The following is a 14,747-nucleotide window of genomic DNA, read 5'->3' as shown; positions in this document are numbered from 1 at the left end:
GATTATATGGCATTTCTGCTCGACTTCCGATATGCATTTTTTGCAACCGGAAGAGCCGCTGTCACGTGATCATACGTCACAAAAACTTTCGGGCACAGCACAAGCGGGTAGATGAATGGAGAAGTGGACGACAAGAAAATTGTTTTTATAGTCTTTAAAGTACATTGGACATCATACATTGGACATCATGGTGTATTGTGCTGCTTATGGTTGCAATAATTCCAATGGGAAATGCCCTGGAGTAAGTTTTTTTGCATTCCCCAAGGACTCGAAGCTGAGGAAAGTGTGGGCTCACCTGCGCATGCGCAGTAGGCTTCGCGCATGCGCAGTAGGCTTCGCGCATGCGCAGTAGGCTTGGTAGGACAAATCCAAGAGGTAGGATAACTTTACAGAACACCTGTTGAAAAAACTTTGCACCTACTGTTTCCCACAAACTGTGTTCGGACCATTTCACTGAGGATTCTTTCAACATTAATACTCAGGTACTGAGCGATATTAATTCATGAAACAGGAAGTATAAGGATGAGAAAAAAAACAGTTTAAATCGGGAAGCTGCGCACATTTGCGCCAGGCTGCACAAATGTGCGCAGCTTCCCGATTTAAACTGGTTTTTTCCTCATCCTTATACTTCATGTTTCATGAATTAATATCGCTATTTTTTTCTTTAATCGGATCTGCGCGATTCAGCTGTGAAAAAGGCGGCATCCGCCGAAAGGCGCGCTGTTTGCATCCCTGAACGGAGGCCAGGGGACAGGGCAGGAATATTTTTGTTGATATGAGTGATCCGGTGCGATTTCCCGACCCCCCTGTTGAAGACCTCTGCGCTAAGCGTCTGAAAGCCGAGGTAAGGATTAGTATTATAATTTTGGGTGCATCAATTATTGATTATCATAATTCTGACTCGTTTCGCCATTTTGAATGTTTTCATCTCGGACTCTGGAAGCATTGTATCTCAATCAATCTCGAAAAATATCAGCAAAAAAAAAAAACTAGCTTGCAACGGACTTTAGCTAGATCTATGATGAACTTTCAATGTATGATACAAAAATAATACTTCTTTCAACAGATCATTAGCCTTTGAGCAGAATTGTTTTTAACTTACCAGGAAGTGTTATCGAGCCGACCGCTTTCAGTTTCATGAGGGCTGAATGAACTCTCACTCTCAGAATCATCTGACCCGTCAGAGTAAAGACAAGATCCATGTTCATGTGAATTTCCAGCTATCGGTTCGAATTGATAGGGTCTAACTTCACATCTCTGTGAAACATCGGGAATATCACTGTCGATGGTGTCCATTTCAGTAACCTGTTTACATTAGATACCCAAGCGCTGGCTCCTTGGAAAGTTTTTGTGACGTCACGGGTCACGTGACCACCTAGCTCATTAACGAATCCTTATTTTACGCTGATGTATAAAAAAACTTGAATAATGTGATGATTTTCACATTTTTGATGCCCTGCAGTGATTTAGATGGCATTTCTTATGTCCTTTATACATAATTATGCCCAGGTAAAAATCCATGTCCCATATCCTTTAAGCCTCCACAGCTTCTCAGCCAAGAGTGATCTCAGGAGATGATGGTTTAGGAAACCTACGTCACAACCAATTCCACCCATACTAAGGTCTGAAGCACACATTTCATGCCAGATCAGCTAGTTGAACCAAAAATCAGAGGGTCAGAGAGGCTCTTTGAATGGAACAGCTACAGGATTTAAAAACTACGGCCAAGCGTGTGGTATAGGAAAGCACTGAATAACAAACACCTAATATTACACCAAATTATTATTAGTAGTAAGTTTCAAAACATACATACTTTTACACGCTGATAAAATGGCTAACACACGTTGGCAATATTTATCTTCATAGCAAATACGATACCATTAAAAAAAGAAAGAAAAAAGACAGACTGGCCGAGTTTTAGATGGAGCCATTTGACATTAATTCTGTTAAGACAGGCCAAAACTCCCAGGACTAGTTTGCGAAAGTTGGTTTTGTATACTCTGCAAATTAGCTCCAAATCTAAGTGTGTGGAGCAAAATGGTTCTTGAGATTATGTTTGACAGGAACCAGTGAATCAGCGGGGTGAAAATAAGAACCTTAAGGTTCTTGCGAGCTCACCAAAATGTAAATCGCTGTGCTATAACGCCATCATAAGGAAATGATCTAAAATACAATGATGGAAAAACGCCAAAAAAACCTGTGCATGTCTAATAAAGCTTATCGAGAACCATGGGTTTGGAGAATCTCTCTTTCATTAGATACTTTGAAAATCTGGAACAATGGACTTGATTGAGCTGTCTTTGAGAAATCACTTTTCAATAATGGATTGTTTGAGGTGGGAGGTGTTCTAGATGGATCACTAGTAGAATGTGTTTTTCTGAAATTACGCTGCGTCCAGATGTTTGTCGCAGATGTGGAATGTCCATGGCTGCATATTATTTCTGATAAACATCTAGAGCGGTGGCTACAATTATCGACACCTTAATGATCTTTTGGCCATTGCAAAAGTAGAAAAGACATTCAATATGTAAATTGTCCAAGAATAATTACTCAAACTGCCACTGGGAAAAAAATGAGTTGATTCCCAATTACTTGGCGCATCAGATCACGTGACACCATTCCACAATTAATTATCAACATCCAGATGATTATTTATTTAAAAATAATAATAAAATCGGTATGTAGTATTAAGTTAACAAAATAGTTTTTATTTAAATTTTGTTTTACATAGACTTATATTTAGTACAAAATATCTTTTACATAAATATATGGATGCCTGTGCTTACGTAAATGAAGTAATTCTAATGTTTGTAAACAAATGAACTGATCGTATTTAACCTGTCAGAAAATTTTTGTTCCACTTTAAGTATTTTCGTAGGTCACATCTTGTTAATCATTCATTCTTGTTTGTATTAATTTCTAGTTTACCAATAAATGTCAACAGGCAATTGACATTGTAAATGCATGAAAATCCAGGTCAAAGGTCGCATGTCATTCCTCGAACCAAAACTTTATATTTTTACATCTTAAAATATAAAATGTCTACTGATATTGTAATATGTGGTAGATATTTACAAAAAACTGAAAAAAAAAATTCTGAATGGTATAGAAAAATCTGAATATTTCAAGCATGTAATTTTTTTTTTTAATATGCTAGGAATTTAATTCTGGTCTAATTCTATTTATTGCAGTAGGATTCCAAATACTCTATAAACATTCCATTCTGTTACGAATCAGAAAAAAAATTTATAAAATCACAGCACTTTATTTTTATTTTTAAAAGTACTTCATCTACTTCAACAATGTTACACAAAGATCAATACATAACAGTTGTAAATGTGACTTAATTCCACAGGGTGTTGATAATGCTGGACACCAGTGAAAGTGATCACTATTAGTGACACCTCACGTGACTTCTCAAACACGCGTTTATACACAAAATGGCGATTGTCAAATGAAAGAGTAAGAAACAAAGGACGTTTCGACAAAGATATCATGAAATATCGGTGAATTTGATAAGTACAAACATGTCCATGATCTTTCCACCATGCTCACCTGCAATGATAACGTCCAGGTTTTCCTCAAATTGCTGATCTTGCTGAAACAAATTCCATCTCAGGTACCGAGCTGTGTCATCAGACAACAAGATCAAAGGGCGAGTGGGAGTCATCCGGTTGATTAATTAACCAATAATAACTGTTGTAACTGAAACTCACCTTTGTAAAATTGTTTATTGGTAAATCTGAAAAGGTGTCGATAATTATGGGCTGTCAATAATTCTAGTTGCCGCTCTAGTATATTTTAGTTTATGAGACTATTCTTTGTGAACATTATTTCCGTTATCTATGTTTTGCATCAGGCTGGCACGGTGGTGTAGTGGTTAGCACTGTCGCCTCACAGCAAGAAGGTTCTGGGTTTGAGCCCAGTGGCCGGCGAGGGCCTTTCTGTGTGGAGTTTGCATGTTCTCTCCATGTCTGCGTGGGTTTCCTCCGGGGGCTCTGGTTTCCCCCACAGTCCAAAGACATGCAGGTTAGGCTAATTGGTGGCTCTAAATTGACCGTAGGTGTGAATGGGAGTGTGGATGGTTGTTTGTCTCTATGGCCAAGTTTACATTAGACCGTATCAGCGAATCATCAGATTAACGTTTTTAAAACGATTAGTGTGCACACAGCAACACCAATACACGGATACGCTCGGCTCCGCAGGCATCCTGCGCTCCAAATCACTCCGCCCTGAACAGCGAGTGCCCTCTGGAGGGTGCGCACTCCGGCCCTGCGCAGCTCACAGAGCGCGCGAGTGAAGTGCACGAGCCACGATTCGGAACTGAGCCGCTGTGTGTATGATCCCAGCGCATATCACTTACCACTTGCAAGTGGAAGGATGGCAAGCCTAAAGACAATCATAACTACACAATGGGCAGTATTTGCATCAGTATTTGCAGTATTTTCATACTTTTATACTCTTTAATGAAAGGTGATACAAGGCGGAAGTCCGCGCCGTTTTTCAGCAGTCGCGTCACATGACCAACACCAGCGAATCAGGAAGGAGGATGTCACAGTGACGTTGTCCAATGACGACGCCAGCTAGAGCTCAGCACAAGCGTATCCGCGTATTCTCAATGTGTACACAGCACTGGACCAGACACGATCTAGATTGAATACGTGGACCCTGGCGGATTCCCGTTTCCTGGCGTTTCCAGGCGGTTTAATGTAAACGGACAGTGCATCCGCGAAGAAAACGAGACAGATACGGTCTAATGTAAACTTGGCCTATGTGTCAGCCCTGTAATGATCTGGCGACTTGTCCAGGGTGTACCCCGCCTCTCACCTATAGTCAGCTGGGATAGGCTCCAGCTTGCCTGCGACTCTGTACAGGATAAGCGGTTACAGATAATGGATGGATGGATGGATGGATGGATGGATGGATGTTTTGCATCAGTAGCATAGTAGATCAGAAATGGTATTCTTGAGAAAAGATTGATTCATAAAAAATAAAAAAATGGGCCAAAGTTAAGAAAATAATTGTAGTCATGGTATCTGTGAAGATACTCAGTCGTCCAGGTACATAGTAATCTGTGGTTGGTAGAAGAGAGCAACTGGACTTGCTTGAAAAGTCTTGAAGACGTTTCGCCTCTCGTCCGAAAGGCATCATCAGTTCTGTCTGTCTAATAGGGAGTATCAAGTATTTATCCTCTCATGGATCATAATAGAATCCAAATCAGAATGCTGATGGCTGCATTGAAGGTGGCTGATAGATGTCATAGACACCCACCTCTGTTCAGTGATGGTCGTTCCAGGCTGACAAATTTGAACGATCCTCTCTGGCTAAGATGTCTGCCAGTTTTCTGGAAGTCCTCTCATACTCCCGCACTAGTCGAAGGGTACTCATCCCAAAGTGTGTAGAAACATATCTGTGAAGATATGTCCAGTTGCTCTCTTCTACCAACCACAGATTACTATGTACCTGGATGACTGAGTATCTTCACAGATATGTTTCTACACACTTTGGGATGAGTACCCTTCGACTAGTGCGGGAGTATGAGAGGACTTCCAGAAAACTGGCAGACATCTTAGCCAGAGAGGATCGTTCAAATTTGTCAGCCTGGAACGACCATCACTGAACAGAGGTGGGTGTCTATGACATCTATCAGCCACCTTCAATGCAGCCATCAGCATTCTGATTTGGATTCTATTATGATCCATGAGAGGATAAATACTTGATACTCCCTATTAGACAGACAGAACTGATGATGCCTTTCGGACGAGAGGCAAAACGTCTTCAAGACTTTTCAAGCAAGTCCAGTTGCTCTCTTCTACCAACCACAGATTGTAGTCATGGTAGTTTACCAACGGTACCAATGGTAATAAAAGTGTTATCCTCAGACTAGAAGAAGAGGCAGGTTGTAGCAATGTGCCAGGGAAGGGTTTGGGTATAAGAAGAAAAACCTGTGACAAACAAAGAAGCCTTTGTTTGTCACAAGTTATGGAACAGCCTTCCAAATAGTGTTAGGAAATCAGACACAGTCTCAGCGTTCAAGTCTAGGCTGAAAACATCTGTTTAGTCAAGCCTTTTGTTAATAGTGCTCATGAGGTAAAGGAGTAGATCTGGAGGGTCCTCAGACATGGAGTGTTTTGGTAAACTGGGATGTATGGATGCTGTCAGTCCCGCACTCGCTTGCTCACTCGAGTTTGTTGACAGTGTAGTGGCTAGCTGCTTTATGTCCCGGGGCTCTCTCATGCCTGTGTTACCTCCTGGCTCTCCCCTTTTAGTTATGCTGTCATAGTTAGTTTTGCCAGAGTTCCTGCTTGCACTCAATGCAAAATGTATACTGTTTCTACTTATTCAGGTGACATTGGGCATACCTAACAACCTGTGTTTTCTCTCTCTTCCCACCCCCATCTGTCCCTCTGAATTACATGTCAATCTTGAGATCGAGATGCTGACCTCTTCTGTTCCTCGGACCTGCCTGATCCATCCTGATGCCCTATGTCTGATCGTAGTCTCATCACATCGCTCCTGTAGAGGATGGCCCCATATGGACAGCTGAAAGTCACACTTGGAGGATGCTCTGGACACTTACAGTAATGCTTTAATGGCTGAGGACTACAGTTGTCTTGCTAACTTTAGGACTGCAGTTGTCATGAACAGTTTTGTACTCAAATTTCCATCAATTGAAGGAGTTATAACGTCAACGAAACTGACCATGTTAAAACTGTTAACGTTATAATCATGTTGTCTGTTGTTGCACAAATGAGGATGGGTTCCCTTTTGAGTCTGGTTCCTCTTGAAGTTTCTTCCTCATGTCATCTGAGGGAGTTTTTCCTTGCCACCGTCTTGCTCATTGGGGATAGATTAGGGATAAAATTAGCTTAGTCATTCAAAATTCTGTAAAGCTGCTTTGCAACAATGTCTATTGTTAAAAGCGCTATAGAAATAAACTTAACTTGACACATGCACACTCACGCACAGTGAAATTCACCCTCTGCATTTAACCTATCTGAAGCAGTAAACACACACATAAAAAAGGTGAACCAAGCCCTCAGCTGCTCTCCACACCAACTCATTTATTGGATGGCTTGTGGATAATCTCATCTCGTTATCTCTAGCCGCTTTATCCTTCTACAGAGTCGCAGGCAAGCTGGAGCCTATCCCAGCTGAAAGAAAGGTGGGGTACACCCTGGACAAGTCGCCAGGTCATCACAGGGCTGACATATAGACACACACAACCATTCACACTCACATTCGCACCTACGGTCAATTTAGAGTCACCAGTTAACCTAACCTGCATGTCTTTGGACTGTGGGGGAAACTGGAGCACCCAGAGGAAACCCACGCGGACACGGGGAGAACATGCAAACTCCGCACAGAAAGGCCCTCGCCGGCCACGGAGCTCGAACCCGGACCTTCTTGCTGTGAGGCGACAGTGCTAACCACTACACCACCGTGCCACCCAAGTCAAAGTCAAGTAACAAATCTTTAAAATTAGGGCACTAGTCAGACTCAAATACTACAAGCCTGGTGTAACACCAACTTTGACTTCTAGGGCAGCTCTTTCTTCTTTTTTCTGTTACCCTTTGGAGACTGGTGGGAAAAATTGCATTCATACAATTAGCATTTATACCAGTTCAGACCACAAAGTGTGAAAAAAGGTTGCATGGAGAACTATGCTCATTGCCTAGTCATTAATAATTATTAATTAGAGGAGCACTCAGAGCGCAGGCTTCCACCAAGGACAACAGTCGACTCTTATGAGATGCAAATCTGCAACTACAACCACTGTACAGTATATGTGGATATTTTCCAGAAGTATTAGAATTATGTGCCTACAACAGGAATTATGAATCCTAGAGGATTACTGATACCCATAAATGTGGATTGTGCAGGGATGTGATTTGGGGCTGGTGAAATTATCTGAAAATTTTAGCTGGGGGTCTGGGGGCCGCAGGCCCCCAGCTGGTCCAGGGCAGCGCCCTGGTGGGGGGACAAGGGGGGCGAAGCCCCCCGAAGCTCCTGGGTTCTGGGGTTTTCTGACTTAAAAATTGTACTAAAATGGCAAGCAAACACACAAGAAAAAACTTGTCATGATTAACAAATTCAAGCCAATTTAATGGTCAACATGCAACTCTGAGCCCCTATAGTAAATTCAATGATTCTTAACTGACAAAAAGATAAAACATGAAACCTAAAAATGTCATTCTAAATTAAATCATCTGCATTAGAACACATAGAAAATTGTATAAGGAAAAACAAAATTTATACTTTCAATTACTGTAAAAGTTGAACATACCTAAATGTGCCTTTTCAAACAAACATGATGCAACATAAGAATTCATCCACAAGTCTTCAGGAACTCTCAAAGAAAAAAAGATGCTAGCATCCATGTCCAGTTCCAGCATATCAGTCACTTTTTTTCTGCAGTTTCTACTCTAGCAATGTCAACTTCATATACATAACTCTATAGTGTTCACTCACCAAAGGATAATCATAACTCCACAGTGTTCATTCACTTAAGGAGGATATTCAGAACCCCAGTGTTCACTCACTTAAGGATATTCAAAACTACTATGTTCACTCACTCAGGTTTCGTTTCTATCCCGGGCTCCAGCCCGACTTTGCACACTCGTAGCTCAGGCAGGGGAGGTCCCAGCCTGCCCAAACTTGACAGCTAGGGTCCTCTGCCCTCTCCCCAAAGAACCAGCGCAGGCAGGGCGCGCCAGCCCCGCGCCTCGGGGCGAAGAGCCATGGTGCTCGGCTTTAGTTTCGCTTTCCCATCGGCGGCTCCTGCCCGACTTTGGACGCTCGTAGTTCGGGCAGGGGAGGTAGGTCCCAGCATCCCCAAACTTGACAGCCAGAGTCCTCTGCCCTCCCCCCAAAGAACCAGCGTGGGCAGGGCGCGCTAGCCCCGTGCCTCGGGACGTAATTCGTCCCGAGGCGAGCCGCAGCGCTCTGCTTAGGTTTCGTTTCTATCCCAGGCTCCAGCCCGACTTTGCACACTCGTAGCTCGGGCAGGGGAGGTCCCAGCATCCCCAAACTTGACAGCCAGAGTCCTCTGCCCTCCCCCCAAAGAACCAGCGTGGGTAGGGCGCGCTAGCCCCGCGCCTCGGGACGTAATTCGCCCCGAGGCGAGCCGCGGCGCTCCGCTTAGGTTTCGTTTCTATCCCGGGCTCCAGCCCGACTTTGCACACTCGTAGCTCGGGCAGGGGAGGTCCCAGCATCCCCAAACTTGACAGCCAGAGACCTCTGCCCTCTCCCCAAAGAACGAAATCGCTGAACAAATGTCTCACAGTCTTATGTCCAATGTCTGTAGCAACCTCTTTCTCCAACCATTCCCAGCGGAACTTGTTTTTCACTATTCTGTCGATTTCTTTAACTCGATTTGCATCTTTACGCTCGATCATGGAGGCTGCCATCTTTCAACTCTTTGTTTGAAGCGAACTTACGTACAGCTATCTAACAAGCGCGTTCATTGGTTGTTACAGAGCGATGGGCCAATCACGTACCTCGTTTCATCTCAATGACGGAATTACTGAAAGTTGGAATGAATAGGATACGAATGAGGATTTTTGAGCGAAAAATCGGAAAAAATGTTTTTTTCAAATTTTGAGGTGAAAAAAGCGGAATTCCACGAATTCGCAGAAAAATCACATCCCTGATTGTGATATGGAGGCTATCGTGTTTCTACATTGGCTATGTTTTTTCACTATTGAACTTTACTGCCATCAACTGTTTTTTAACATGTATGGCATTGTTGAGTGCAGACTTCCACGAAGGCTCGAACCCGGACCTTCTTGCTGTGAGGCGACAGTGCTAATCACTACACCACCGTTGTGGATAATCAATCAATTAATTATTTCTGCTCCCACGTTGTATTTGACATTGTTTGTTTAAAAGTATTGCTTTTAGACAATGCATGCTCAATACAAATGGACTAACTCCTGTATATATGAAGGGGAAAGGGTGCCACATCCCAGGCCATACCTCCATATACCCCAGTGGAGTGAAGAACTGCTCATGCCCAGCTGGTTTTCTTACCCTGTGGACAGAAAGCTTTCCTCACACTTGCTTTATGCGTGTTTAACAGTGCTGTGATCATCATGGCAACGCAGTATCCGGTTCTTTTGATGTGAAAAGAATGTAACTGTTAACCGGAGTTTAACATGACCGGCTTTACAATTAACCAGGATGTGTTTGCGTCGTTTATTCCCGAATTGCGAAACCGGGGAAAGTCTAAATAGGCTGCTGTGGGCAAAAACTTTTTCTCAGCCAAATAAACAGTGAACTGGCAGTGGCAGTAAATACAGCACAGTATCCACACGGCAAATAACAAACAGTGGATCTGAAACAGCTCATAGTGGGATAAAAGGCGCTTTTACTGAACAGGAAACGCACAATGATGTAAACACAAGACAAAGTAACCCCAGAAAAGCTCTTCTCTTCCTCCTCCGACAAGGGACAGCTCAAAGAACACACAGAGAACCAGCAGAGAAATTTCTAGACTCGCTCATACCCCCGTCTCCAAAACATCAACTATTTTCATTCGCTTCCGGTTGTTTTCATTCAAAGAGAAATAAGCTGAACAAGACATGAAACCTACCATCATTTTCTTCATTTTTCTACAAAGCCAGTAAATTAATGATATAGCACCGTTTTCAGCCTGACCCGTTCAGCTCCAGGGGCTGCAGTGTCGCCCCCTGTGGACAGAAAGAAGATCCTGCACAGGTTCTAACATCACACAACCTCAAGAAAAAACAAAGAGCCATCGTCCCAGTATTCTGTAAATGTAAATAAACAACATGAACTTCATTTTTCTTTCTCTCTTATGTTTATTTGTTTTTGCGTTCATCACAAAAAACAACAGAGGGCACCGTAAACGACGTCATTTTCCACCTTCGACTTGCAAAGTGTGTGGGGGACAAAAAAACATGGCCGCCTCCGTGTGCGTCTTTTGTTAGCAACAAGCTAACTGTGATAAACAACATACATTCTTCCTCAATGAACTGTATCGTTAGTATTACAGAATCAACTCGAATACATCTGTATTTTGATTAATCTAAAGCAAATATTTGTATATACACAGTGTAACTCATCTAAAAGGTATGACGTACTACTGTGTTTACTTCTGATGCTGTGCGCAGCCATGTTGATTTGACGTCACTCCGAAGCTCGTAACTATCCTCAAGTGACAAGTAGTAATTTCAAGTTGCTTGTGTGTTGGTTTCTTGTAGTGCCTGCTGGGGAAGGAAAAAAAAAAAGCAGCTACTGAAGTTACTGTACAATAAACTGGAAACCTGCTGGCAATCCTTAACTTATGTGTCTCAGATACAGTCAGTAAATAGTTTACCTAACGCCACTCTTCAGATGTGACTAAGTAATGTGTAAATGTCTTTCACAGGAAAGAATCAGCACTTGTAGGTCAATGGTGAGAGTAGTTTTTCCTTTTTTTTTTTTTGCAGATGTAGGCAATGCTGTTACTCTTACAATGTAATTATGTTATTAAAATGTAAAGTCATGTTTCAGTAAACAATTAAGCACAGGAAGTTCAATGATAAATATTGCAAATGTTTGTTGTTCTGTTGTAGAACAGTCATGTTGAATAGTGCCAATAGACTGCTTTGTAAATAAAGCCTGAATGTAAATATATTATATTATATACATGAATCTACTGAAAAAAAACTACTTAACAATTACATGGTAGATTAGATATGTACATAGACTGTACAGTGGATATAAAAAACATCTACACGCTCCTGTTAAAATGGGTGGCGCACGGTGGTGTAGTGGTTAGCGCTGTCGCCTCACAGCAAGAAGGTCCGGGTTCGAGCCCCGTGGCCGGCAAGGGCCTTGATGTGCGGAGTTTGCATGTTCTCCCCGTGTCCGCATGGGTTTCCTCTGGGTGCTCCGGTTTCCTCCAAAGACATGCAGGTTAGGTTAACTGGTGACTCTAAATTGACCGTAGGTGTGAATGTGAATGGTTGTCTGTGTCTATGTGTCAGCCCTGTGATGACCTGGCGACTTGTCCAGGGTGTACCCCGCCTTTCGCCCGTAGTCAGCTGGGATAGGCTCCAGCTTGCCTGCGACCCTGTAGAACAGGATAAAGTGGCTAGAGATAATGAGATGAGAGACTCCTGTTAAAATTGCTTCTTTTTTTTTGTAATGCAAAAATAAAACCAAGATAAAACCATCCATCCATTATCTATACTGCTTACTGATCAGGGTTGCAGGGGAAGCTGGAGCCAGTCTCAGCTGACTTCGGCTGGGCTGACATGGAGACAAACCACCATTCACACCTATGAGCAATTTAGATCAATCATGTCAGATCATTTTCCACCCTAAATGGGATATAGCAACCAATACAATTGAAGTGAATAACACAAATGTTTTAGGGGGAAAAATGAATATGGAAATAACTTGGAATAACCTGGTTGTATAAGCATGTATAACCCCTACATAGTACTATGGTTAAAGTGCCTTTGGCATATAATACAGTACTTTTTGGGTAAGAGTTGACCAACTTGGTACATCAGTGGCTATGCTGACATGCAGCTTAATCTTCCATTAATAAACCAATTAGCTGAATCAGAAAAATTCCATGTGTATATACACCTCAGTCAGAATTGAGCAAACAAACCTAAGCCAACTGATTGAACAAGGTGGACTAATGCACTTTAACTTGACCTTGGAGATCAATAATCTTACTTCTTGTGTTATTCCCAAATATCACAGGTAACTCTTATCTGCAACAGCAATGTATCAAGCATCTGGGCCAACCATTTATATTAAATGTTTAACACATTACAAAATTAAAAGAAAACCTATACTGAACCACAAGTCTCAAACTGGCTCCTACATTTTTTTTCCTTCTGGTTGCTGGATGTCACTTGTAAAACCGCAAAATGCACTCTCTAGACGAAAAAACAAGGATTTTTAGTTACAGGTGATTAAATACTAAGGAAAACAATTATGAATATCACATTCCATTTCTGCTAATAGACCCACTTTGATCCTACATATTTAAGACAAGAATTTCCATGATTATGTGACTGATAACAACTTGAGTGAAAAGTAGAATTTTTGAAATACTTACATGAACATCAGAGTTTCTTAGTATTTGGTATGTCCCCTTTTTGCTTTAATGATGGTGTGCACTTGAGCAGCCATGGACTCCAAGTTTTTGAAAATCTTATGATCCATTTTAGATCAAATCCATCAGACTGCCATCTGAACACGTGCTTCAAGTAGATTATGAATTTCTGAAATTCTGACATGAGGAAAATCTGACCATTTATACAAAGTAGCTAACATGGTCAATAACAAATTTGATTACATTTTAAATAGGGATCTAGGAACGGTACAGAATCCTGAATATTGAACCATGACTTTTTGTTTTAGACATTTCAAAATTTTAAAACCTTCAGGTTTTTTTTTTTTCCAAATTTTAAATTAACGACAACAACTCCTCCTATGTAATTTAAACAAATTACATATGTGTCTTCCCCCCCCACTCATCTTAGCAGTCCAGGTAACAATTTGTTTGTGCAGTTGTATGGCTAATATTGTCTAATTACCTGGCCATGGAACAATCACAAAATCCCAAAGGTTTTTAGAAAGTTGGGGACAATTGTCTCAGGTCACCCTGAACATTTTTCATTCTTTTCTTTTTAAAAAGAAATGCATTGAGCAACTGTTTTGGGTGCAATGTTCAGACATATGTTGCTATAGACATCACGAACAAGGTGAATGCTGTTCAGTCAAACAACCATTCTGATGAAAAAAAAGGAATGTTTATTACATTTTTACTTTATCCAAAACAATATACATAAAAGTGCCACAAAAAGTGAATTTAAAAATTGCTGACCGAAAACTAGAGGTACACCAGGAATACCATGCATTCCTTGTCTGACTAGATCAAGATCAGAGCTCTAATTATCGAATATGGAAACCCTCACAGTAACAGAGCATGCTTTCTACAAGCTACTGTTGCTAAGGAACATAAAATATTGCAGGCCTGATTTAGAACAATTACATTAATAGTCAAATTATGTTAGTTAACATCAGTTGAGTCTGTGTTCACAGCCTATATAAACATACCTAGCATAAATGAGTCAGTGGTGGATTCCATGTATTGCTTATATTGGTCTGATACAGATATGCAGTATGGCACTGGTGCAACAGTAACTGAAGAAAAACATAGAACTAGAATACAGTCACTGCCTTCCTCTAGGCTTTGCTGCTACGGTAAGTCAGTTCCAAATCATGAAATTTTGGGCGCTAGAAGATGGTTACAATTTGCAAAGTGAGGAAGACAGTGAGGTGAAAAAAACAAGTCAATACAAGCTACTCCCTGTTTGATATTTGCAATATAAAATGTCAGTTTTTCTTTGCCTTTTTCCCCTTAGAAGACTTCTTGCAGTACTTCGCCTCCAAGTCTGAGATGAGAGAGTTAAAATCTTTTTCTTTGGACTTCTGTCTTTGCTACAGGGAAAAGTAAGAGACAAAACAGATGATTATTATTAATTAGATCTTCAATAAATAAGTTATAATTCCATAGAGACAGATGTAGTAGAGCCTAATCATATCAGCCACTCAACAAATGCTAATCTTCATAACCTCAGATTATAAATTTCATTACCTCTTCTGAGTGAATGTTATCTGTTACAATTTGTCCAACAGAAAACAATGTTTCATTGATTCCTTCTAGATGTTGCACAATCATCTAGAAGCTCACAATAAGCTCTTTAGAATTATTG

At 41.3% G+C, this 14,747-nt stretch overlaps 2 protein-coding genes across 4 annotated transcripts in view; both read right to left on the bottom strand.

Moving 5' to 3' along the window:
* p4ha1a (prolyl 4-hydroxylase, alpha polypeptide I a) overlaps positions 1–10,707 on the bottom strand; it is a 111,993-nt gene extending 101,286 nt beyond the window's left edge. The window contains exon 1 of one of the 3 annotated variants that reach the window (XM_060939480.1): positions 10,595–10,707. In XM_060939480.1, coding sequence (XP_060795463.1) covers positions 10,595–10,609 — 15 coding nt within the window. In that variant the 5' untranslated portion in view covers positions 10,610–10,707. The remainder of the gene's footprint in view (positions 1–10,594) is intronic. The other 2 variants (XM_060939481.1, XM_060939479.1) reach the window with 2 other exon arrangements.
* A 3,052-nt stretch (positions 10,708–13,759) lies between these two features.
* dnajc9 (DnaJ (Hsp40) homolog, subfamily C, member 9) overlaps positions 13,760–14,747 on the bottom strand; it is a 68,740-nt gene continuing 67,752 nt past the window's right edge. Inside the window, exon 6 of the mRNA XM_060939478.1 lies at positions 13,760–14,472. Coding sequence (XP_060795461.1) covers positions 14,368–14,472 — 105 coding nt within the window. The 3' untranslated portion in view covers positions 13,760–14,367. The remainder of the gene's footprint in view (positions 14,473–14,747) is intronic.

The sequence above is a fragment of the Neoarius graeffei genome, chromosome 14 (genome assembly GCF_027579695.1).
Source record: "Neoarius graeffei isolate fNeoGra1 chromosome 14, fNeoGra1.pri, whole genome shotgun sequence".
Lineage (NCBI taxonomy): Eukaryota > Metazoa > Chordata > Actinopteri > Siluriformes > Ariidae > Neoarius > Neoarius graeffei.
Note: the sequence above shows the minus strand (reverse complement) of the source record. Positions and strands in the feature narration are given on the sequence as shown.